Here is a 26,024-nt window from a genome sequence, read left to right on the forward strand (position 1 = left end):
GAAAGTAAACCAACAGCCAAAGACCGAACTTGGTCTACGCCAGTGCCATCCCACCTGCCTCCTGATGCGGAGGAGAACCCAGTTCATTAAATGAGAGCCAGTATGTGACAAACTGGGAGTGAGAAGGATTTTTCTCTTACATACTGAAACAGTCTCATAATTTTAGAAGCTTCACATTGATGTGCTGCAGACAAACACGTAGCTGTCGTTAGCACGATCAGAGAATGTGATTTGACAGCAGAACAAAAAAAACACTTTAATGTTCTTGAAGTTGCAGCAGCTGCAGACAATAGTTTCTGTGTTTGGCTGTAAATTAAATTTGGTAAGAATGTTAAATTAATTTACACACACACACACACACACACACACAGTTTGTCCTCACCAGAGTGTTTGGTATTTGTCTTCCTCCACTCCGATCCTTATCTAGCAACATGCAGGTCAGCAGATCAGTTACATCCTGCTTTTAACCACACACACACACACACACACACACAAACACAGACACACACTGTTTGTGGAGGGGTTTTTGAGCTGCTTTCAGTGAGGCTTCAAGCAAAACAAAAGGTGAATTTACAGGGGACCTCACTGCTAATGGGAGCTAATGGGGTCGCAAATAAACACACACGTGCACACACACACAGTCAGGTGAAGCTTCTACCACTTGATGACAACCAACAATGAGCTTGAGTTTCCTCTCACCTCCTGCCTTTTGTCTTCACACATCGTTTGGGGACCAACTCTGTCCAGTTTCCAGCCACAAAGAATAAAAGCTGATGCAGCAGAATCAGTTCTGCTTGTGGATTCTGCACAGTGGGAGTCTCTCTGTGGATATTTTGCATCTATTTGCTGGTTTGCAATTGGAGACTTGAATGCTGTTTTTGAGCCTTTGTGATCATTTTTGCTTCATAATCAAAATTCTGTTTTCTGTTTATTTTCTACCAATTTACTCAAAGAACAAACTTAATAAATTAATTTACCTGAAGACAGAATGTTTCAGTCGTTTTTTTTGTGGTTGTACTGTAAAATTTGTTCATTGTGTGTCTGTCTGCCCCACTGAAGAGCATTTTGCATTTCATTTCAGTCTGTGATGGACAGGTGGACCTGTCCAGGTGTGCCACACCTCTCCAGGCTCCAGCAGCCCCACCTAACAGTGCACCGAATTAACAGTGAAGAAAGCAGAATGACCTCCATCATCTGATGTTAGTTGTGGATCGTTTTTGTGTAAATGTTAACCGTACATGTTATTTGCAGTGCTGTTCATGGTGTGCCTTATCAGTCATTTCTCCTTAGTTTCCATGGTTTCTGCATCTAATTTTGTTCATTTTGTATCTTTTTGTCTGGTTTCCCTCTGTCTGTTTGGATTTACATGATTTCTGGTCTTATCATTACAATTGTTTTTTTTTGTTTTGCATCTGTTTTAGTGTGTCCTGCATCTTCTTTGTAGCTTTGCTTCTCTTTATGCTCATTTATGGACCTTTAAGTCCCTCTTGCTTGTCTCAGCAGCTGTTCTGTCTGTTGCATGTATTTTAATCTGTTTGTGTTCATTTTGTCTCTCTTCTCAGAGAGCACCCTCACATTATCATTGATGTGCACCTCTTTCTTGAAGTTTTGTTTGTTGAACTCATTTTGCCATCCGCAGGCCCCCGAGCTTCATCTTTGGGACTAAAAATAATGTCAATCATTAAACTTTAGAGTGGAGGGTCTGGGGTTTTGTTTTTTATTTTCAACCCAAGAGTGACTCTGACATTTTCATCTACATCTTCAACATCAAAAATGAATGAAAGTGAACGTAGGAACACCAAAAGAAAAACACTATAAAGAACCAGCTTCAACTATGAGTACAAAACTGAGTATACACAGGAAGACTGATGGTATAGGACTACTTAACCCCCTCCTCACACACACACACACATAAATATTCTTACATACAGGTGGTAGATTAATTGGAAGCAGACATATGCCTGTGTGTGTCTGTGAAAACATTCTCGTCTGCAGCTTCAAGAGGGAATGTGGTCTCGCTCTCTCTCTCTCTCACTCTCACACACACACACACACACACACACACACACACACATAGCAGACAGGCGGGTGATGGTGTTTGTTTAGGAGATAACCACATCTGACCAGCTGACCTCTGCCCCGCCTGGCTGAACTCCTGCTCAGGTTTGTGTCGCCTGAACAGACGACTTCCATCACTGAGGGTTAAATTGCACTTAAATGTTTTATTTAGGATTTAGTCTGTTTTTTTTATATTTAGGCATAATTCAGATATTTTGTTTTCCAGTACTATCTTGCCATTCTGGAACCTGATGTTTGTGTCCCTTTCACTATCGTTAATTATTTCTTTAAATCACATTTTGAAGTCAGTTTTGTGCCTTTTAATTTAATTTTGCAGCAAAGACCACAGGATACTTACATTTCAAAGTGAGCCCGTAGTTTCTGCTATCACTTCATTCAGTTTCATCTGAGTTCTTAACCTCAATAAGAACTGATGGAGAAAGTAATCTGATCCTTTGAGTAAACACTCTAAACCACAGAACTATTTTTTTCCAAAGTGCATCTAATGATTTATAATTATTGTAGCGTCTTTACCTTTCAAAATAAAACACCCTGAGGTAACTCTTGTTGTGATTTGGCACTATATAAATTAAACAGAACTGTATTTGAAATGAAACAATCTCCTTATGATCTCAGTGAACTGGACGGTTGTTTGGAGATTTCACATTGTTTCTGATTACTTTCAGCTTTTTAAAATCACTCATGTTGTTGGCTGTTCAGCAAATTACATGTTTTGCTTTTTCACTTTAGTTACAACTTTATTTTAAAAAAAGTCAGTTGCTTTGTGCTTTGCTTTCATTTCAGGCAAACTAATTTGTGGATCCTATGTGCGACTATGAGTTCTATAAATTATCTCTGATATATGTTTCTGAACGGGACTCTCAGCTCTGTCTTCTTGCGTTTCTTTGATTTCATCAGTCATCCATCTTCCTCTCAGTCTTTCACTGGCAGGTGACAGCACTGATGGCTTTAGGCTTCGAATAGTCCCCCTCTGTCTGAGCCAAAGGAAAGCGATATGCTTGAACCTTCCTTGGCATAATTCTGTGTGTCTGCAGGATATTCTGAGGACATGCTGGAAAAACATTAAACTACAACACCATTCTACTCGTTTTTACTTAGACATTCACATACAAGGGATAAGTACATAGGTACATAGTAAGTACAAGTAGGAAATGCACTTGAGGACTAAAATCTCTGTGAAATTCTTTGAAATAGTTATTCATTGTCATTATTTGTCAGTATCACCAGACAGCGCATCAAAGTCATGCATGAAACATCTGAAAAATAGATAGAAAACTCTTGAAGCTGTAAATAATCAATTTGGATAAATTTGTAATGCAATTTAAATTCTGAACCAAATAAAATTCAATTCTAAATTGACATGAACTGACTTTTTATCAAAGCTCTCAGCTCCTCTCACTGATAAACAAACGTTTAAGTGCAAAGGAATGAGCGAAATGTGTTTGCCATGGCTTTCTGGAAATGTTTTGACCTCATGTGGCAGTGTGGTTGAAGATGAAACTCTCTGTAATTATATTTGGGAGAAGGCTGGAATGTGGGTTTGTCACATTAAGGACAGACTTCTGGATTTTGAGCATTTACTTCATAGCTGGCGAACTCTTCAAGGATTGCTTTTCCAGGAGGGAATAAAACAATGTTGCATATTTCCAAGGACATTAAAGAAAGACTATTGTTCAAAGAGGGGGAAAGTCATCACTGTGTTCAGGCAGACTGCGCAGTAATAATACACTTTTAACAGTTTGAACAATAAGCCTGTGTGTTATGGTTTATCTGTGTTTGTGTTCTTGTGTCAGATATAGATCACTGTGATGAAGCTCGGGTATATATCCTGCAGCCAGTTATCTTCCCACTGGGATACAACAAAATTTCCAAGTGATTTAAGGTCCCAGACTGCAGGTTGTGATGAAATGCAGACCAATGGGGGGGTAAGTGACAGAGAAGCAGTGTCATATTTCTCTGAAGGCACTCCAGAGTTGAGCTGAGTTTCCTCGGTACAGGGGAGAGCGTCTCTTTTGTGTTCAGTCTGGACTCATTTACATATGACCCTCCTCCTGCTCTTGGATTGGCTGGTGCCCTGCTAGCATGTGGAAACCCACTTCCAAGCTTTCTCAGTTGGAGCCAAACTTTACAGAGTCAAGGAGGATGAAGTGAGAGGCTGGACGCCAGCAGCTGTATGTGTGAGTAACAACAGCAGGCAGACGTGAGGGAAGAAAAGAGAGGATGATATCTTAATTGTAGGCTTCTATAATTGTATCCTAACCACGCTGGAGTTTTTTTCTAGGTATTTGTGTTTGAAAACCATCAGTTTTTCTTAACTTTGTTGACTTGGTCGTGGTGGTTAGTTTGGGAAAAAAGCGGTAGTTTATTTTGAGAGAAATGCGAATTTTATCATTTTATCTGACAGCAGAGAGAGTCACAAAATAATTTCACTTAACAGACTTTAAATTTTTAAGTATCTCTTATTTGTTTCTTTACAGGTCAGCGCATGGATTCTTAGCGATGCCTGTTTAATTAGTCTGTCACAGAAAAAAACACTTTTTTCAGACAGCAGCTAACTATTACTTAATATCATCATGCTGCTCGCTCTGCTTCTGGTTGTGAGTCTTTGCTCCAAGACCCTCTCCTCACATTGCTCATCAACAACTATTCAGTACCAGGTTTCGGAGGAGCAGCCGGCGGGAACCCGGGTCGGCTGTCTGGCGGATGACCTGCGGCAGAGGGACGAAGGCGGATCTCTGGAGGATTTCCAGGTGGTGGAGCAGGGAAAAGCCCTTCCTTTTTCTGTCACCACTCGAGATGGGGTTGTCTCCACCCAGGGCCGATTGGACAGGGAGGAGTTGTGCCGAGGGACTGACCTGTGTGAGGTGGCGTTTAGTGTCCTCTACAGGAAACGAGGTGCTGTGAAGTGTCTGCGGGTTCATGTGAAAGTAATGGACTTAAATGACCACAGTCCCAGCTTCCCCAACACTTTGCAAGAAGTGGAGATCTCGGAAACTGCTAGCCTTGGGAAGCGAATCCTGTTGGACTGGGCGGTGGATCCTGACGCAGGTTCCAACAGTCTCCAGAACTACTCACTGTCTGTCAACCAGCACTTTGATCTCGATGTGACAGTTGGTCCTGGTGGGACGAAACAGGCAGAGCTGGTGGTTGTCCAAGAATTAGACAGGGAAATTCAGGCTTCCTTTGATCTTACCCTCGTGGCGTGGGATAAAGGGAACCCACCCAGATCTGGGAGCACATTAGTCCGTGTTAGTATTCAGGACTCAAATGATAACAGCCCCACATTTGAGGACAGCAATCCAACTGTGTCATTACCTGAGGACACAGCACTCGGGACTACTGTAATCAAGCTCAAGGCCACTGATCCAGACCAGGGAGCCAATGGGGAGGTTGAGTACTCATTTAGTAAGCACACGCATCCAGAAGTTCAAAGGCTTTTCTATGTGGACCCACAAACGGGAGAAGTGAGTATCAGGGCACCATTGGATTACGAGGCCCAATCTTCTTACGAAGTAATTGTACAGGCCAGCGATCGTGGGCCCAATGCGATCCCCTCTTACTGCAGATTGCACATTAAACTCATAGATATTAATGATAATGCACCAAGGATACGCCTGACCTGGACCCCAGCCAGCTCGCAGGTTATAACTGTGCTGGAAGGAGCTCCAGAGGATACTCTCCTTGCCGTGGTGACGGTCTCTGATGCAGATTCAGGAAGAAACGGAAATGTGACTGCACAGATTCAACAAGGCTCAGGCCCTTTCCGACTTAAAAAGATGCACGGCAACGACTACATGATTGTCACCAGCGGCTCCCTGGATCGTGAGAAGGTTATGCAGTATAATATCACGCTCTTTGCCCGGGATAGCGGAAACCCCCTACTTTCTTGTGTCGAACACCTACCTGTCTATGTTCTGGATGAGAATGACAATGCCCCAGTATTTTCGACCCCCATCTACAGAGCTTCCTTCAAGGAGAACAACATGACAGGCTACCACATTCTCAAAGTCGAAGCCCATGATGAGGACCTGGAGCTCAGCGGAAAAGTCTCCTACTCCATTGCTGAGGAAGCTAAAACACAGCCTTTCTCAATTCACCCCAAAACTGGTGTCATAAGTGTCCAGCAACCTTTAGACTATGAGGCATTCAAGAACTACTCTTTCATTGTGGAAGCCGTTGATCATGGACATCCACCACTCACAAGCACAGCTAGAGTGCACATTGACATAGAAGATGTAAATGACAACTTCCCGGTCATCAAGGAGCCAAAACCAAGAAAAGGTGTAGCATCTCTCAGTGTACCTGTTGATGCGTACAGAGGTGAGATTGTGACAGAGATGGGGAATGCCATCAAAGAGGAAGCCACCAATGTGGCAACTGATCACTCAGTCAGAGAGGGGCTTGGATTTCTTGCATCAACAATCAAAGCAGAAGACCAGGACACGGGACTCAATGGGAAACTCCAGTACCTCATTACTGATGGAAACCTGTCTGAGCTCTTCTGGCTGAATAACACCTCAGGCCAGCTGTTTGTTAATACCACTAATGCTACCGAGCTCATTGGGAAAACCTTTAAGGTGGACATCACTGTTTCTGACATGGGCACTCCGAGGTTGGCTACTAAGGCAACTCTGGAGGTGACTTTCATAAACCTCAAGGACCATCTAAAGAACTCATCACCTGGAAACCGTGGACAGCTCAGCTTCACTATGATGATGGCAATCTGCCTGGGTGCTACATGCCTGCTTCTTCTATTGGCCATCGCTTTGGTGACAACATTTTGCCGCCCTGAGAAAAGGGACAACCGGGCTTACAACTGCAGACAGGCTGAATCGACCTACACCCGCCATCCTCGGCGCCCGCAGAAGAACATCAGAAAATCTGACATCCAATTAATTCCCGTAATCCGGGGACGAAAGGAAGACCTCCCTGAGGATGACGGTGAGGCCCAGCCACTAACTCCACCTCCAGTCTCAGATGATCAGCAGATTGAGAGTCACTATAGTTTAATGCCATCAGTTATGAACGCAAGCTTCCATTCCCAAGGCTATCTAGAAGAGGATGTCACTCAGCCCAACACCCATCACTGCAGAACACTTAGGAAACCTGGAAACATTGAACTTGATGGAACCTTGCCTTCATCTCCAGCAACATCATACCGGACTCTTCGCAAATCCAGAAACACTTCATCCTCTTCCTCAGTCTCACATTCCAGCACCTTAAAGAGGCAGAAGAACTCTGAAGGAGAGGAAACAGTTTCACAATATTCATCGGCATCTGTGGCAACTCTCAGGAGGCCAAAGACCTCGGATGGACATGGAGCACGTGATGCAGAGCACCGGCAGATCCTTCGAAACCTGGTCCGTCTTTCCATGGCTGCTTTTGGAGACTCCATTGAGCTTTCTTCAGCTTCTCCAGAGGTGCAGGTGAGTTTTCTTCTTTTACTTATTCCATAATAGTTAACAAGACTTAATCTTATTGTTGTTTGTTTCTTATCTCTAAGGTAATGATCAGTGGCATTAATCTACAATTTTGGCCACTTGAATGTATTTATTAATTCAAGTCTTTTAAAATAAAATAAGTTTGGGTGTCTTTAATCAAGTAAACTGTTTTGTGTTTAATACTGTTTCACTTTTAAAGCCTTTACTCACCGGTATATACAACTAAACCTGCATAAAAAGACGAATTAAGGTCTCATTTGTGGAGAGATCTCTAAGTAAAATAAAGTCACACATGACTGATTTCAAACATTAAAACTATTTAAATTGTGCTGCAAGAATGAAACTCATTACAAGAAGCCGCGTTCGTTCCAAAACACAACTTTCCTGCAGGTTGAATTGACATATTTATCCATTTATGGTGGTGTTAATGATTTCACTAAATCTGCATGATGATTTTTTAATGTGCTCTTATTTACATTCTCTTCTATATCTTAAACATTAAGGATAATGTGCTGCTGCTGGCTCTCATCTAAATGCCATTTACTTAGGTCTAAAATGTGTGATCACATTTATTTCAACATGTGCTTACAGTTAGCGTTGGAGTAATTAAGTGTTCTCCTTTGAGGCTTGGAGATTAATCTGAAGTGAAGTCCATTAGAGAGTAGAGATTAAAAGCCCCCCACACCTCCACCACCACCAACACAGCAGCACACATACACAGAGCAGCTTCCCTTACAGTTTCCCAGCAGTCTTTGTGCTTTTTCAGCCTTCTGTATGATGACTTACTCAGACTGCCTGAAGGCTGGAGTCAGCCGAGATGTGTGAGTGTAGGGGAGAATAACCCGCTGATGGATCACTCTGAAACCAAAAAGTAGCACATTTATTCAGGTGCTCATGTGTCACAGACAAAAATCCCCCACGAGAAACCCCGACAGACTTTTAAACTAAATCTCACATATCAGATTCATATTGGAGGAAGGGCCGCTCCATGCTCTGTAGGACGTGGGCCAGAAGAGGAGTGTGTGAGGGGGGTGTAAGGCTGGCCAAAATAAGCTGTCATGTGTTTGTAGTGTAAGCTAACACTTCTCTAACACGCTGCTTTGTCACTTTCAAATGGCTTAAAAAAAAATAAAAATAAAAAAACTTACTGAGAGTCTGTCTGCACAGCAGGGCAGGCCTAAAATAACACAACAAACAGTATTTATTTCATGCAATAGTTTTTCTTATTTAAAAAAAAAACATATCTCATGCTGTGATGTTCTAGGTTGTGATCCTGGAACCAACTGAACATAAATCCACCAGTGAAAAATAGTCCAGACTGTTCACTCTTTCTCCTGATGACTGGCCTTTGTATGGTGGGTAGTTTCAGGATTCCTTCTTCACCATCTCCCAAAGGAAATATCTGGTTCCTTGGCTCCTAAATACGCCACTAGCTTTGTTTCCTGTTATGTCTGTTGTTTGGTGCTGAGTGAATAGCATATAGTGGATTTTTACAGCTTACTTACTGACTTTCAGCAGATCCTTGAACCTATCAGTGAACATAGACAAACAATGATAATTGGTTCTATAAATAAACACCAGTTATATGTGCTTAAAATGTTACTCAGAAAATGTGGAGGGTCATTTTAACACTTCATGTGACCACAAGGGGATAAATTCTTCAGTATTTGGCGTTACAAACACATTTTGAAAGCTTCATTTAATTTGTCCTCATTTGATTTTGTAGAGAGGATGCCACCAATTGGTGGTGATAAAAAGAAAAGCCAGGTTATATTTTAGAAATGCTTTACAAGCGTCACAGTCATGGTGAATTTAACTTTCAGCTGTGGAAATGCTGCACTGTTAAAACAGATCTGCATTATTGAGGGCAAAAGTCGCTGCCAACGCCCTGCAGACAGAGAACAAAGACCTTGGCCGGGCCCGACATCCTCACGTGAATCCCATTAGAAACGGGAAGAGGCCTTTTTGGGTTCTGCCCAGTTCCTTTCCTTAACCCTCCCAGCCGGCCCAGTTGGCACTCCTTGGACTTCAGATATTTCTCTCCCACCTTGAGGTCACAGAGGAAGAGGCCTGCTCGACGCCTTGGAGGAGGGGGATTTACTGTTCTCCTCCACCTCACCACACACAGACACAGACACACACGCATACACACGCACACACACACACACACACGCACACACACACACACACACACACACACACACACACACACACACGCACACACACACACACGCACACACACACACACACGTTCATCACTGTGCATACTTTGGAGTTCGTCCTGGAAGGAAACCAGCCAGAGAAGAATAGGCTTTTACGTAGAGACCATTTCCTGTCAGTGTTGCAGAGTGCACGTGAAAAAACACACAAATGTCACGGCTAAAACAAAGTCATAAATTAGCATGCACGCACACACACACATTATTCACCTTGTGCATGTGTGTGTGCTTCCTCCCTGGTGTGCAATGTGTATCCGCTGTATAACAGAGTTGTCAGCAGAAAGCTCGGAGCAGTGAGACGGACTCGGCCGCTCGGTTCTCACACTGCAACACTAAAACAAAAATCACAAAGAGCACGAATTCATTTCCTACACGAGTGTCGCTCGTATCACGTGCACTTTTTGTCCGACCAGCAGTTTTTGTTCGACCCACTCACCTTAACAAGGCAGTTGCATTGATTTATTATTGACTTCTTTCAAAGTTCAGCTGTTCATACATTTACTTATAAACTACTGAAGAGTAAAAACACTGGAGCTTCAGTTTAAGCCTTTAAACATGAGCTGCTGCAACCTTGAAAGCTAAAGGAAAACCTTTTACTTCTTCATTTAAAATGAACCTAAATAAAAATAAGTGATGTTTTGCATATGTGGAGATACAGCGACTTATTAAATAATCCCGCATGCACAAGTTCCTTTCCCCTCAGTTGCAGAGCTGTTACCAACTCACCTTTGAAACGTTTGTCCAGCTGGACATAAAAGCTAGACATGAATCATCACAGTCTGTAGAAAATTTGTGAATCACATCGATTTGATTTCCAAACAAAATGTTTTCACTTTAGGAGTGAGATTATTCAGTGGACCTTTCAGCATGAAAAAAGCTCAGGAGATCCTCTGTGGATGCTTGTTCACTGTTGTGGGTCTGTGAGTGTTAATCAGTTCAAAATGCCTGCAGTGAAGAGGGTCTGTTATCACTCGTTAGGCACTGATTTTTAACTCTGTGGTCAGTAAATGTGCAACAAAAAACAGCTTCAAGAGTGCCATAAACCACAAACTTGCTGTGTGTGGCTGTGACTGCAGATGAGCTTGAATGTTTGAAAGAAATAAAAATCAATCAGAGTGAGCCAAAGCAGACAGAAAGAGATTTAATGCATGAAAACCAGCTTATGTAGCAATCAGCTCAGTGGCTCCACTCTGTCTGCCTCCTACACAAAACCAGGAAGAAAATAAAGAAAACGCAGAGTGGGAGAGATCATCACGTGTGAAAAAAAATCAATTAAATGGCTTTTTAGCAAATTAAAATACATTAAAATAACTGCACTGGCCTGCTGACTTCTGCCCATGAAACTGCTTTTTTATTGCTTGGGTGGTGATTTAGAGGTTTAGAGGTTCTACACCTCCAAACATGTTTCATCTACCCGTAGAAACCAAATTACACCCTGCTCTTCCAAACAAGCCCTGATGAATAACCCACCAGCTGTTTATGATATATGTATGTATATATATATATATATATGTATATGTATATATATATATATATATATATATATATATATATATATATATATATATATATATATATATATATATATGTATACATATATATCTGTAATGTCTGACCCTGCACAAATATGTGTGCAGCATGCGTGTATTAAAATATTATTAGGTAAGTGCCTGACTTCTGGTAGAAGTACTCACTGTGAAGGAGTAATTCTGGTTTGCTGTCAGGTGAACCTCAGGTGAAGCTGAATAAACTGAAATGTTTCAGTGATGTCTGAAAATGTGAATTTTAACCCTTTTTTTCCTCTTGTTTCTCACCTTCATCTCTCCTCTCCCTCCATCTTTTCCTCCTTACAGCAGATCTCCCAGCTCCTCTCTCTCCTCCATCAGGGTCAGCTGCAGCCCAGACCAAACTTCCGTGGAAACAAATACTCTCACCGCAACGGCAGGTCAGTCTGACTTCTCCTCTCCATCCTCCTCTGGAGTACAGATGCAGCAAATCAAAGCAAGGTCACAAACCTGCTTCTATCTGGCACAAAACCACATGTTATACTTAAAATTTGCTCCAAATAGAAATACATTCACATTCTGTATCTATATGAATTTAAACTGCTTTTAAACTTCTAGAGCCTTAAAAATGTGAATGAACTGAAGTGCTGAAGTGTGATAAAAAAAAAAAGGGTCAATCAGCTGAAAACAAGATAGTGAAGAATCCACTCTTTAAGGTGACACAGAGCGGTCAGACCGAATGAGGTATTCATGTTTATTTGGTCATCATTTTATCATAAAGAACTAAATAAGACTCAGTCAGGCTTCAATATTTGTTGTTCTAGCTAAAAATGTGGCCGGACACTAACACGGGTCACCACGGGTCTCTTCCTGCTGCCCTGATAGGAACTGCACTTGCACACTGACTTCAAAACAGACTGATATCCTGAAGGAAAGATCCCGATGTAGATCCAGAACTCGTTTTTCCTTTAATCAGAGGCTTGTTTCAGAGCCAGATAGCTGCTGGCTTCAGACTGTGATCGCTGCTGCGCGCCCTGATGCAGTCTTCTTCTGATTGCAGCGTGGAGGGAAATATGAGGGGGGGGGGTCCCACCAATTTTAAGAACCTACATATGTTATAATGACCAATCTGATCCATGTACGAACACGTGTGTGGTTATTCTGTGGATTTATTAAGTGAAACCCAGTGGTGAGGGTTAGAGATCACCACGCTGAGTATTTTATGGCTGCGCTACTTTGTGCACCAAACACCTGAGCTAAATCTAACTTGAAAAGTTTAAGATGAATTCAGATCTTTGTATGTAGCCTAACAAAATGCGTATTAAGCAGGGTCTGTGTTCAAATATTCTCAATGAGGGAAAAGTGAAAATATATTTCTTCAACCTGATTTAGACTAAAGAAGGTTTTTCACCTCAGTTTAGTGTTTCATTGTCTAGCAAAGTGGCTGCCGTGTGGGACGCTCCTGGCTTTCAAATAAATAAAATGCACTTGGGAATTTGGACAGCTCCTGACTCGATGTGGTTAGTGCATTATTCCAGCGTCTGTGCCTTCATAGCAGTGAGAGTAACGCCACACTGTTCAGCTGGAACTTTTGCTTTTGCTTAAAGTCGTGAAAGCTGCAGCTGACAAATGTCTTCCCTGGTGTTTCTGACCGACTGACCTGCTGTGACTGAAATAACAGCAACAGAAAAACAGGACACAAAGTCAGTGTCGCAGGAAGAGTGTCTCATAACCCCGCAGCATGTGCGCCAGAGCAGGCTGCAGCAGAGTGATTCAGAGGCTCTGACAGGAAGCAGGACTTCAGCATCACTGTGGCGCTCAGATAAGATCTGACATCACCTTGATACACACGGTACACTGTTTCATCGCACTCACAAAACACACCTGTGTGCATAACTCCTGTGTGTGAGCTCACCTTTATCTATGTGCTGCTTCCTGCCCGAGCCTGCTGCTCTGATGAGGTGTGCTTACCAAAGGACTTGTCACCTGAAACCTCAGGAATTTTATCATCTTTTTAAAACCCTTAAAAACATCAGACCTCAGCTGTACTCTGGAGTTCTGTCTCCTGTGACTCACCGTGTTTAAATGAATATATGTTTTGAACTGGATATCAAAAACTCATTCTAACACGCAGCAACATTTTCAAACTTGTCCATTTGTCTGCCAAAGATTTCTGATTTCACTGCCACTGAGCAGGTTCTGTGTTTTGTAGCGTTAGCGTGTCGTAAACACAATAGCTGAAAAAGTTTTGAGTGAATTTTGATCAACTCTGTAGGGCTGTAGAGTGAGGTCACCTTAACAATCATTAAGATTTGACATCCATCCACCTCAAGGTCAACTTCATGATTTATTGGTGGGAAAAGAATGTCTTAGAACTTAACCATGATTCTTACAAGTGTGCTGTGTGACGTCAACAAACAGAAAGTGCAGATTTATATCATAATGTCACATTTGACCTCTGACCTCTCCATCACATAGATTGATCTGATGGTCAGACTGAGAGTAATGCTATATAGAGCTATGGCCATATAAGGAATGACATATAGGAATTCTAAATATCACGTCACACTGACCTCTGAGCTTTTCCTCAAGGTCAAATAAGGTCAAACTTTGTATTGGCAACATTTAGGAAATGATACTGACATATGGGAATCCTAAATATCACATTATAGTTTGCATCCAAACATCATGTGGACTCAAAGCAGAGCAGTGCTGCTTGGATGTGACTTTAATTAGCAGTCAGACTGTAACTGATATAAAACAGTGCTGCCGGCTTTAAAGTGTTTTAACCACATTATGTTTGCAATGCCTCTCACTGAGTTTGAGGGCTGAATTGGATGTTTGTTTTTAAGCCTTGCATGGCCGTGCTCCTGCCAACTCACCATGAGCCTCACTGTTACTGCGAGCTGGGCACTTCAATTCATCCCTAATTTATAGACTCATCACCAAAGATTTTATATGTTTATATTTCATGTTCTGGCTCTTATTAAGCATTAAGAATTGTTTTGTTTTTAATTTTAAAAATAAACAACCCAACCAGAGAAAAGGTAAAAAATTGGGCAGATTCTGTTTGGAGTTTGGACTGCATACCCAACTACTTGTTTACTTGTTTATAAAGTGAATGCTCCCATTGCAATTTTAGATTTAAAAAAATATCTTTAATAGTTCATTTGAAACGTTTCTATCAAGAACTCTGACTTCAAACTATCAGCTTAAACAGACACACTGCCCAAAGTTAAACAGATACATGAACGGAGAGTTTGTGAGTCAAGTTCACGTTTGTCTGCAGGTATGGAGGTCAGGACTGTTCTGACTGGCAGAGCACCAAAGACAGTGGACATGGCGAGAGCGAGGCTGGAGATGTGGACTGGGAACCAGGAAGAGACTCACCGATAGACCCACAGCTGGAGGAAGGACTCAGCAACCTCCTCAACAATCCTGGTAAGCACACAACATCTGATGGACATCCGAGGTTAGCAATAATTCTTGGAAATCGGAAGTGAAATTCCATCTTAAATCAATGATATCATCATCACCACTGAATGGAAAAAGGATCATCAGAACTCTTAATCAGATTTCCAACTTAGCACTTAAATGAACAGACGTGTAAACAAAAGCAACCAGCTAACCCTCGCCGACTCAACTGCAGTAAAATGATGATGTTTAACTCTTCAGTACTTGGATTTTTAGTAATGAACTCAGGTTCCAGGTTTTTTGACCAACAAAGGTCTTTCTTGTTCTTTTTTAGCTGATTTCTTTAGTTTAGCGTGAGTAGCTGTAAGCATTGTTTGCATCCTTCCTCCATAAAATAAAACAGTGTGTCCTGACTCTGTGTGAAGGTTATTTGATGTTCAGGTTTGTTTGACTGATGGTTAGTCTATTTAAAGATCTACTGAAACTAAACTGGTGAGTTTAGCTGGAACCTCCCGGTGAAGCTCTTTGATTTGTCGGACAAAAGCAGCCAAACTTTAACCCCACAGTGCGCACGCAGACTGATCACTCACAATGGACAGTCAAAGACAACTGTAGAAAACAGGATGAAAGCAGGAAATAACACAGTGGCAAGTTACATCCACATCCACCCACACACACTCCACTCAGGACATCTTGCTGTGTTTTGAGATTGAATACTGATACACTCTTTTTTACATTCTTCTGCCGTAAAGAGACAGTTGTTTCCTCCGTAAACAAACAGCTGGTTTCATTACTTCGTGTTTGGAAAACGCAGTCATGATTGAGGGATAAGAAATGTCGATTGTCCAAAGTCTATCTAACATCTTGGGAATTCCTCAGCGGTATGAAAGCCAACACTCGCTTCATCCAGCGTCTGAGTGTGTACAGTAGGTGTGTTAAACAATTTCTTCCTGGCATTGTGGTGGTCACAGCCTGGAGGCGAGCAGAGGGGGTTACCGCCTGATGATGGAAGAACGAGCGTCACTTTATGATAGGACGAGAGTGAGAGAGCGAAACAAAAGAGCGAGTGGGAGTTTGTTGAGTTATGTATGCGCTTGACTCACCTTTCAGCCCGCAGGCTCGATCATCAGTGTAAGTCACACCGTGCTGCAGACAGCTCAGCTCTAAAGAAAGCTTCAGGGCAGCACATTCCTCTTTTTCCTGACCTGCACCTTTATGAATCACACACATAAATGCACGTCCCTTTGTTCATATCTGAGGATGATGTTATGGCTGCTGAGGGGAGAGAAGCTGTGCGTTTATGTTGGTTTGTCTTGTATTTTGTAGTTACTGGTTGCACTCATGGTAGATAAGCATGTTCTCTTACTGCTTCTGTGCTTTAACTAAAGAATCTTTATCAAAGTTTCTACTCTGAGCACTGACAGTAACTTTGAGAGGAAAATATCTATGAAAAGGAAAGCTTTGATCGTCAGTTTTAGTGTAAAATAACCTAATGATGAACAGAATTTATGTTTGTTTATCTATAGCAGGGGTCTCAAACTCGTGGCCCGGGGGCCAATTGCAGCCCACGTCACCGCTAGGTGCGGCCTGTATATTGACATCAAGAAATATAATGGAATTTGTCCCTTGGAGTGACTTGTTTGTTGCTGATTGCAATGTTAAAATATGTTCTTTAAAAAGCCCAAAATGATTGAATATGAAGGCAACATGAGCAGAGAGTACAAACATGCTGAGGGATTGGCTGTGTTAGTTCAGCGAGACAGTCAAAAACTAATGTGTACACTTATGTCTGCACTTTTATTTTGTTAAATACGAACAGAATGATAGCAGAAGTGCTGCCACTCGTTTGGACAGAAAGAGAGGACCAATGTGTTTATTTGGTAGTTCAATGAAAGGCTTCAGTCAGTTAAAATCTGCATTCACGTTTGCAACTTTGTCTTGTTATACAATATTTGAAATTAAACAAACAAACAAACAAGAAAACACCCACAAAGATTTCTGAAAATTGTTTGTTTTTGTACTACTTGAACACTAAAGTGTCCCTCCAATGAGATGACAGTACCAACAGTGGCCCACACCTCATTGAAGTTTCAGACCCCTGGTCTAAAGCCAGGTAGATTTTCTTCTTCCTCCCATTAATATTAAAACATGTTTAAAGGAAACACTGGCTTCCTTTGGTTCCTTTAGGATCTCCTGTTTGGGGGTTAAAAGCACCTTCTGGTTATTATAAAAAAAAAGGATATAATGACTAATGAGCCAGGCACTGCTTGGCTTCCTGCTCCGGTGATTGGTTTCTCCACCTTGAGTCTCTCATGTTTCACCCACCTTGTTACTGTTGCCTCTCTTGTGAATTGACTCTGTTTTCTGTCTCCGTTAGAACAGCTGCTTTGCCCCCTGAGTCTTTGGTTTCTTTGTATTTGGTGTTTATGAGTTCATGGATTTTACCACGCTCTGCTTTTGCATCCTGGCCAGCTTTGTTGTGAGTTTATGGAGCTCACAGCAAAAAACAAAACAGTTGTGAAAAACAGTTTTTTGATTTGCAGTTTTTTGTGTTCACTGACACAAACTGGCACATTCTTCATGACATCCAGCACAGATTGAAAGATATTACAGTAGGAAGTATATTGTGTGTTTGTAATGCATTCAGCGCCAGTAGGGGAGAATAACTTTGGTTATAAAACTAGTTTCAGCTGCAGCAAGTCTATCCAAGTAGTGGATATTTAATTCATAACATATTTAAAAAAATACAGATGAAGTGTGAAAATCTGGGACGTGCACGTCTCTGATCTCAACCATCGACCCCTGCGGCCTTTTTTGCCCTGTAAAACGGAGAAAACTAATTTTTTCTTTGTGTACGTGGACACAAACGAGTCTCTATGAGACTTGTTACTTCCACTGCTGACTCCTGTTTCACAGGTAAAGAAGATACAGGCTTAGAAGGCCTCGCTGTTTTTAGACGAGAGCTCAGTGTCTAAAGCTTCCTATTGGAGGAGAAACCCTGAAAGAGTTGTTCAGGTTAAATAAAGTATAAAGATGGATTCAAATTACAGGCAGAACACTTGGATAAACAGGAAGATGATCTGAAACTCGACACATTTAGTAATTCAGAGGATTTTGAGTTTGGATGCTCTGCGGTGAAATACTCCTAAAACAAAGAGAGGAAAGGGGGTGGACAGTGGGTGGGTGATTTGGGGGCGGTCTTTACCATTCTGCATGTAAGCACTGGTGTGTGTGTGTGTGTGTGTGTGTGTGTGTGTGTGTTTGTGGTGGTACATTTAATCCTCCATCTGGTTGCGGTTAGATGAAAGAGACCACAGCTCGTCCGCAGGCTGATCCGCCGGAATCTCACAGTTTCTGCTTTTTAGTCCACGACGGCTGCAGATGCAGTCCGGGAGTACATGCATGTTCTTATTGAATTCACTGGCACATTATCCAACATCAGGAATATGACAAATGAGCAGCTTCCTATAGCAGGTCTCCAGATGTGCACTGACAGATGCTGTTAATGAGAAAATAAACCTGCTCATCCCGTCACTCTGCCAACGTTTTCCACAATCCTGCTCGTACTTGAGCTCATCCAGGTTTGTGTTGTAAAGATCTTTTATGTTTTACGTTAATTAGGTCAACAAAAACTTTGTTAGTGCTGATGTGAAATCAGGTTTTTACAACAACATCTGACAAAAACACAAGCAGGAAGCGCACGACATCAACAGGATGTTGTCAGGTTGAGGAACAGGATGAGGAGAATATCTCTGTGTTTTCCCCTTACACTCTGTCCAGCAGACAGCGTATTTACAGTAGATGAATAAATGAAGTCAGACATGTAATCATGTTGAATGTTTGAGTGAAAACACATAAACCAAGGTTAGAGCTCCGAGACACACCCGACATTTACGCCTCTGACATCGACTCGCCCGCCAGGCAGCCGGCAGGGCCAGGAGGAGTTTTATGGCAGCGTGGACGTGATCGTCGGCATACGATCCAAGCATGCAGGATGCAACTGATGGAAGAAGAAAAAAACTTCTTTATAGCCGCTAGATAAACCCACTGTGTCATTTCCTTCTTCTTGTGCATCCTTCATCTCTACACTGCCCTCACCTGTGAGATATATTATAATATTACACTATAAATAACCTGAGATGGTGTGAGGACAGAACTATCGCTTCTCTTTCTGCAGATGATGTTTTCTCAGAGGTCAGTGACCCTTCCTGGATGGCCAGACTCTCCCTCCCACTCACCAGCAATTACCATGACAACGTCTTTGTCCCCAACGGCCCTCCATCCCCCGAAAGTGAGACCCTTCCTCGGGATTGCCTGGAATCTTCATCCTTCTCCACGTTTGGTAAATTTTACATTTAAATGTACTTTTACTCTTTTTTTTTTCCCAAGTTGAAATATCATTCTGAAAATGAAAAGATAATAGTTGATTATTATTGAAGATAAGAACCAGAAGCACAATTTATAAAACAGTAGAACAGAAATCTGGAGTTTCTGACTCTTTGTGTTCTCCTCAGGTAAAACCCCAGAGAAGGACGGCTCACTGGGCGGAGCTCTGCTGTCTGAGGTGAGCACGCTGTTCGAGATGCTGATGACGCAGAAGGCCGACGCCCACCCCGGCCCTCGGCCCGACGTCCTGTACCGGCTGTCGGCGGCGTACCGTCGCTCTCTGGGCCTGGACGGTGGAGCCGCTGGCAACGCAGCCAAAAACTCTGCGAGATCCGGGCCTTCCGCACCCTCAGGACTTTGTCAATAACCGTAACATCTGTTCACTGAAGACTGAAACAGACCGACAACTGTGCAACAGACAGTGTTTTTCAGGTGTCTGTTTTTGTGGAGGATTTTAGAGGCATTCAGTCACAGAAACATAATTCAGGCATGTGCAACAGTAAATAACACCACAGTGGATCTGGGATGGATTTAATTAACATACACTCAGCCCTCACACTCCCCTCAGCCAGCGGCACTCTTCCCTTTCCTCTGCTTGACTAGTTTGTGCACTTAACCATCTCACACTGGCTGGAAATGAGCTTATTCATTTTACAAACCAGACTGAAGACAGCACCACAAAGACAACACGTTAATCAGAGTAAAATACATTTATCCTATAAGCATGTTCAAAGCATCACCACAGACCAGAGAAATTACATGAAATAAATATTACATTTTTTGTTTTAATGAAATCATCATATGGTGGGACAACCTCCGTGATTCTAGTTCCCAGTTCTGTACAGTACGACTATAATGAGCTGCCAGGATGTTAAAAGAAAACAATACTAGGAAATGTAACTCAGGAAATACACTACCTCTCTGATGCTAAACACTAAACTAAACTACAGACAAGAGGAGCAGGAAGACACAGCCTCCAACATTTGAAATCATATATGGCTGCAGCTTTGCCTCAGTCCTCTCTTCCCTATAATGAACATGGATTCAGGACTTTATGTTTTCTCAAAGTCACCAGATTCCACTTCACATTCTTCCTCTACAGGCTGCAGTATTGGACACAACATCATGCTGATGTGCAGTTTTTAAGATAAAATATAGACTTTGTGCTTGGGGTCAGGGTTTAGACAGATGCACAGACTGAAGATCAGCTCAGATTTTGTTAAACTGGTGCTACAGTATCTGATTTTTTCAAAAATTCACCCATGCGTCGTGATGTCAGGTTTTAAAATATGTGCAGCGAAAACACAGCCAAAGTGGACCTGAAGACTGCAGCGTCTCCATTGTTCTTAACTCGGAACAGGCAGTAACCTGATGACCTCCTTCTGTCAGGACCTAATAAACCCTGCTGTTGTTCAGGGTTTGGCTGGCAGAACGCGAGCCAGTGACTGGGAGGAAATGTCGCTTTGTCCTTTTGTTTTTCCTCAAGAATGAACTAAACATCACGCTGAATGTCAGACTGAACTTCCTCCTCAAAGTAAGCCAGCAAACCGCTCCAGTCCTTTAACCTCTGGCTTAAAACGCTTCTGAAAGTTGTCTCACTTTGTAGCAGATTTTATCCATTTAACAGCCAGCACTGTGTATATAGTTTTACTTTTTGTAATATGAACTTTTTCAATAAAATGTGCATCATATTTAAACTTGTGGATCTTTATGAACACAACCTCTATGTGCACTTAAGAGCTTCACTGTTCTTTGTATATTTTCAGGTTGTTCCTTTGCACAATTGTTTACACTCATCCAGCTGTTCAAACATCTGCTCCCATTAAGCAGATTTGCCTTTTTCATCTTAGTGTTCATTCTTTATTCAAGACGATGATTATTAACGGTGCACACTAAAGGCACCACACAAACAGTCAGTGTGGACTTGAATTGTTCAGATGTTTTCTTTGTGCAGAGCGCCCTCTGCAGCCTCAATGAAACAGTTGCACTGTGTGATCGCCAGCTCCCCCTGCAGAAAGCAACAGAAAGGATTTTCTGATCAAACCAGTGTTCATGCATTAAAAATAAATTCAAGGCCAGACCAGTGATGTCAGAAAGGTCAAAGGTCAGGAGAGCAGGGACAAGGTTGAAGGAGGCTGTTGTGTTGGTACAGAGACAGCATCACAAACTCTATGCTGCGATTAGTCCTGACAAAGCGAGACGACAGCAAGAAATGCAGAAAAAGTAACGGAAGTTTAAAAAGACGAGTGACAGAGAACACCGAGTCCACAGATCTCAGGCTTACAGGGAGGGAGCTGAGCTCACCATTACGCAGTTAAGCACTGCAGTCAATTCCTTGTTCCTAGCGATTTTTAACACGCAGGGGTCTGCAGAAACATCAGTCCTGATTTTATGACTCTTCACATCCAAACAGAAGGAAATGTGCCAAAGCCTGTCAGATTCACTGTTTCACAGCTCACTGCAGCAACATACCTTCACACTGAAAGTGCCCCGTATGCACACTCATCAAGATCTATATGTGCAACCTCGAGGTCACGTGTAAAGTTTATATTTATGGGGCAGCTGAAAAGTGAAGCAGCTGCAGGTGAGGCTGGAGGAATCAGCTGATGCAATTAGTGGGAAAGTGGGGCAGGTGGAAGCACCTGGTCTGAGATCAGCAGGGTCAGTGAAAAAACAACCAACACAGACTAATGCTTCAGCACAGTCCTGCTTCACCAAGTAACACTCACACACTGAAAGTTCACCGTCAGCCAGTTACAGGCCTGTACATTGTCACGCAGAAGAACACAAAAGAATAAAAAGTTTAAAACATAAACTAAAATGAATCAATCTGTTGACAGAATAAACAGCTTTGATGCAGTGAGAGATAAATAATGATCCCAAACTGAACAGCAAGCAGCAGAATCCTGATTTAAAGTCTGCTTGGAGCTGTTTGACTTGTTCTTGTTCCTGTCAGCGATTTAATCATAAACCTCCATGAGGAATTCAACTTAGCATTCAAAGTATTTCCTGTGTCTCAGTTCGGATTCTTTCTTTAGTAGTTTTGCAAATACACTGCTAATTTCATTAGCTTATTGCTGATTTACTGCTCTCTGTGTGCCAGCTGCTGCATTTTGCAAACATTGAATATTTATGATGCCTCTGAACGTTCATATTATTAAAGTTCTCTACAGCAAAGTCGACAGTGTAACTTGCATAATCACTGAACAAACCCCCAAAATATCCCAACACATCAGTGATTATGAACGTCTGTTGCTTTTTATAGTAGGTAAGCATCTGTGTTACCATCAGTGCCGATGTTGTTCCTGGCCTTTCCGTTGAATGACGAGCACACCATCTTACACTGATGGAGCCAAACCTGATAGTTTGGACACATTCAGCTGTCCAATTAGGAAACATAAGAACGCATTAAACCAGGATAAACCGGAAGTTCCACACAAGCACAGGGAAACATGTAGACTTCACGGAGAAGGACCCTGTGAACATCTGAGCCCAGGATCAGCCTGCTGATGGTACCACTGTAAGACATTTCATCCAGCTCACAGAAGGTAAGTTTTATTCCTAAAAATAAGTTTATTTCCTTCTGCAGATGCTTGATGACCAACTGAGAGTGCAGCTTCAGTGAGAACATTTGTAAGTGTGAATATTTTGTATGTAGACAGTGACAGCAAACAGACACATTTTTTTTGCAACCCGTTAATGGCTAAAATATTATATTTGTTATATGAATTTTTGTGAGTTTTTGAGACTTCTACATCGTCAGTGTGATTTTTTGCCTTCCTCCAAAAAGTAAATAAATTGCAGAAAACATTTCTAAGAAATAAGCTGCAAAAAGAAAGAAAGAAATGCTGGATGTACACATATCTGCACATTAATATGTAAATTATTTCTATCCATTCTTTAATTCTAATGATCATTTCATGGTTTAGTCTTTACTTAATTGTTCTCTGTGTCCTCCTGACATTTGATGTAAACTTCGAGGTCTTAAATTTCTTCTTTAATTCTAATTTGTCTAATGATTTTCTTAGGAAAAGTTTCAGATATTAAAAATGTTAGATATTTTAATGTGGTTCATTTTGTCTATTTTTCTGTGAATGATCATGAAACTTTGAAAAGTGTTCACTGATTTGTCTCAGTAACTTCTGTTCACTAGTTTCTTTAGTATTTCGAGGATGTCGCTGTAACACACAGAGTCAGCAAAAGTCTGCAGGACTTCACTTTGTTCTGTAGCCACTTCAAAATCTCACTGGGCTCAGGAGAGACTTTTATTGCGCTCCAGACTTTTATAGTGATCTGAATTTAAAGGAAATATTAATTTAAAAGACAAACTGGTCCAGTTTAGATTTACTGAACAACAAGAACAAAAACAGCAAAGCAAACAGTTTCCCCCCAAACCACCAGGATTGGGATCGGTGGCCCTGTGGTAGGAAATAGATCTGGAAGCTGCTAATGCGCACTTTGCTATTAAAGTGTGCCACCTGTGAGTTACTGAATGCGAGAGAAACCAAAAACTCAATAAAAACTCGATTACAACAACACTTTATTTGTAAGCTCCAATAATACGAGCAGAGTATAAACTTATTTCTGGCAGAAATGCGAGCATGTTTGGAAGCAGAGTGAATCCCAAAAGGACGACGAGTAGATTCACCTGCTGCAGAATAAAACACAGCCAGCCGGTCCTCTGTGAAAATATATAAAAAAATGATAAATAAAAGCAGCGACAGAAACAGCATTAAAACAACAGGTGTTTAATTTTGCTGCAGTCATCTCGGATGATGAAAGAGCCGGAATATCATTTAAAGCTACGGAAATGAACTGTTGTTTGCATTGAAGGGAAATGGGGACAAAGGAGTGGGATTCATTTACATGTTAGTGGACGTGATTGTTCACAGATCTCTGCCAATCATGTTCATTTATTTCTCTGCCTCTTTGACCCACAGCAAGATTAATTGATTGATTAAGATTGATCAAAAAGTAAAGTTTGAAGTCATAAAAGCAGAAAAAAGGAGGTCTCCAGAATCTAAACTGGCAGCTGATTCTACAGAAGAAGAGCCTGAAAGCTGAAGACTCTGAATCTAGTTCGACTTTTGGAAACTATGAGAGTGACGGGCTCTGTTAGAACAAAATGATGCTGTGAGGTCTCTAAGATTTTAACTGGGACCCAGTGAAGAGTTGAAGAAGGAGTTTTTAGGACAAGCTGATAATAATGCATTGCAAAGTCCAGCAGAACCAACACATGCATGAACTAGTGTTTCAGCATCACTGCTTGCTGGTCAAATATGACTCCAAAGGTTCTCACACCTGTACTGGAGGCCAAGGTAAGTCTGTCTAGAGTAAATACATCTGCGTTTCTCAGATGTTTAAGGCCAAATCCACTAACCTTAGTTTTGGGTGAATTGGGAACAACCTGACTCTGGCTCTGACTTTATAGACAGATAAAACTGAGTATAATGTAGTCTTAAAATAAAAAAAAACCACAGTGAGAAAAAAAGGTTTTCTTGCAGGTTTTATTCGTTTTTGTTACACGGCAGCGTGTACAGCCTCTGAATTGTGCAGCAGCTCATCTGGTATTTAACTAGCCAGCAACAGCTCTCGTCACTCCACTTGTCATTGCTCTCGCCTGCTCCCTGCAGCTGCCCACATCAAGTTCAAGGCACTAATGTTTGCCTACAAAGTGGCCACTAGTGCAGCACCCATCTACCTGAATTACCTCATTCAGAATTATGAGCTTTCACTACAGTCTGCTGAAGAACGATGACCTGAGGTCAGTGCTAGGCAGGAAGTTTCAATCCGATTCTCCACAGTCAGCAGAATCGCCTACAAAGTAGTTACTCCCCTTATATGCTATTTACTCCCATACACGAACAACTGTACAAAAGTTGTGGGCGCTTTAGGTGTTTAGAGTCTTATTTATGAAGTCACATGGTGTCTGATCATCATACAGCACCGAGTGACTGAACAGGTGCTGTATTGAATGTATGAATGCGACGGTGTCTTTAACTGTAAGTCGTGTTTTCAAAGGAAAAACAGGAATTTCCTGTGTTGCTTGCAACCTTGAGGTACTTGTATCAGGTTGATCTTGGAGGCTGGGTGTAGAGGCGTTTATTTTCAAAGGCTTCTCCGTCAGCTACTGTCGCTTTGATTACATCTCATTTGTAATTTACTGTGAACAAAAGCCAAATGAATACATGTAAATGGAAGATGTAAAGAGTGCGGTCAGGGCGAGGAAGGAGTTGCGGCAGCCATCACTTCAAGGGTAAAATAACGAGCACTTTCTAAATGCTTCAGTTCCAACACTAAACAACTTATACTGTATACCCTGTGTCAGAGGGAGCAGATAAGATATGCTGCAGCAAAAATGAAAAGCTAACCTCGCTTTGATGTGACGATTTTATGGTAAAGGCTACATTTGTTTTACTGCAAGAAGAAAACTCAACAGTCAGAGATCTGATTTTCAGATGATTCAGTCTCATGTAGTTCCAGATGAATGCAGTTAGTAGAAATCTTTTCACAGTCTTGATTTGTGTCACTGAGATAATGAATCTATGCTATGCTATGGTGTTTGGTTTGGAGACAGTGGCTGTAAAACGAAGCCGAAGATGCTCAGATGTTTATAAGGAGTCCATCAGAGGGACAGCTCAGAGTCAGAGATGGTTTGGACCTGTGCAGAGGAGGGAGGGGGGATATACTGGACAAACGATTAAGGAGGAAAAGAGGAAGATCTCAGAGAAAGTATATGGATGTAGTAAAGTGAGACATGCACAGGGTTGGTGTGACAGTGGAGGATGATGGGATAAGAGGAGATGGAGACAGATGATGCGCTGTGGGAGTAGCTACAGAGGAAGGTAAAAGTCTGTTAATCAGCATGTCAGACTACAGCATTTCACAGGTGTGACGGGTTTTGTTTTTAGCTTGGGTTTCAAACAATGAAGTGCTAATACGAAGCCTCTGAGCTTTAAATCTAAACTCTGAATGTTCAT

The 26,024-nt window shown here is 41.7% G+C and overlaps 1 protein-coding gene and 1 long non-coding RNA gene across 5 annotated transcripts; one reads left to right on the top strand and one right to left on the bottom strand.

Annotated features, from left to right (window-relative positions):
- The first annotated feature begins 4,109 nt into the window (after positions 1 to 4,109).
- pcdh12 (protocadherin 12) lies at positions 4,110 to 20,739 on the top strand. 4 transcript variants are annotated; one of them, XM_003447639.5, is made up of 6 exons: positions 4,110 to 4,256; positions 4,557 to 7,505; positions 11,593 to 11,684; positions 14,534 to 14,685; positions 18,836 to 19,000; positions 19,173 to 20,739. In XM_003447639.5, exons 2-6 carry the CDS (start codon positions 4,653 to 4,655, stop codon positions 19,409 to 19,411), a joined length of 3,501 nt encoding a protein of 1,166 aa, XP_003447687.1. In that variant the 5' UTR covers positions 4,110 to 4,256; positions 4,557 to 4,652; the 3' UTR covers positions 19,412 to 20,739. The 4 variants fall into 4 exon arrangements, with proteins under 4 accessions (XP_003447687.1, XP_019218954.1, XP_005453288.1 ...); XM_019363409.2 differs by having other exon boundaries at positions 11,596 to 11,684; XM_005453231.4 differs by having other exon boundaries at positions 4,557 to 7,499.
- On the bottom strand, positions 20,205 to 21,628 carry LOC102079119 (uncharacterized). The gene is made up of 2 exons (XR_266350.4): positions 21,349 to 21,628; positions 20,205 to 21,052 (listed from the first exon to the last, which is right to left on the bottom strand). It is a non-coding gene; the product is annotated as an uncharacterized LOC102079119 (long non-coding RNA).
- Between the last annotated feature and the right edge of the window lie 4,396 nt (positions 21,629 to 26,024).

The sequence above is a fragment of the Oreochromis niloticus genome, linkage group LG2, assembly GCF_001858045.2.
Source record: "Oreochromis niloticus isolate F11D_XX linkage group LG2, O_niloticus_UMD_NMBU, whole genome shotgun sequence".
NCBI lineage: Eukaryota > Metazoa > Chordata > Actinopteri > Cichliformes > Cichlidae > Oreochromis > Oreochromis niloticus.

Excerpts from the sequence above, each read along its gene's own strand:
- pcdh12 (XM_003447639.5), top strand. The coding sequence starts at position 4,653 with ATGCTGCTCGCTCTGCTTCTGGTTGTGAGTCTTTGCTCCAAGACCCTC. Across the intron at positions 14,686-18,835 it reads CAACCTCCTCAACAATCCTG|ATGATGTTTTCTCAGAGGTC; the intron begins GTAAGCACACAA and ends CTCTTTCTGCAG. Across the intron at positions 19,001-19,172 it reads TTCATCCTTCTCCACGTTTG|GTAAAACCCCAGAGAAGGAC; the intron begins GTAAATTTTACA and ends TGTTCTCCTCAG.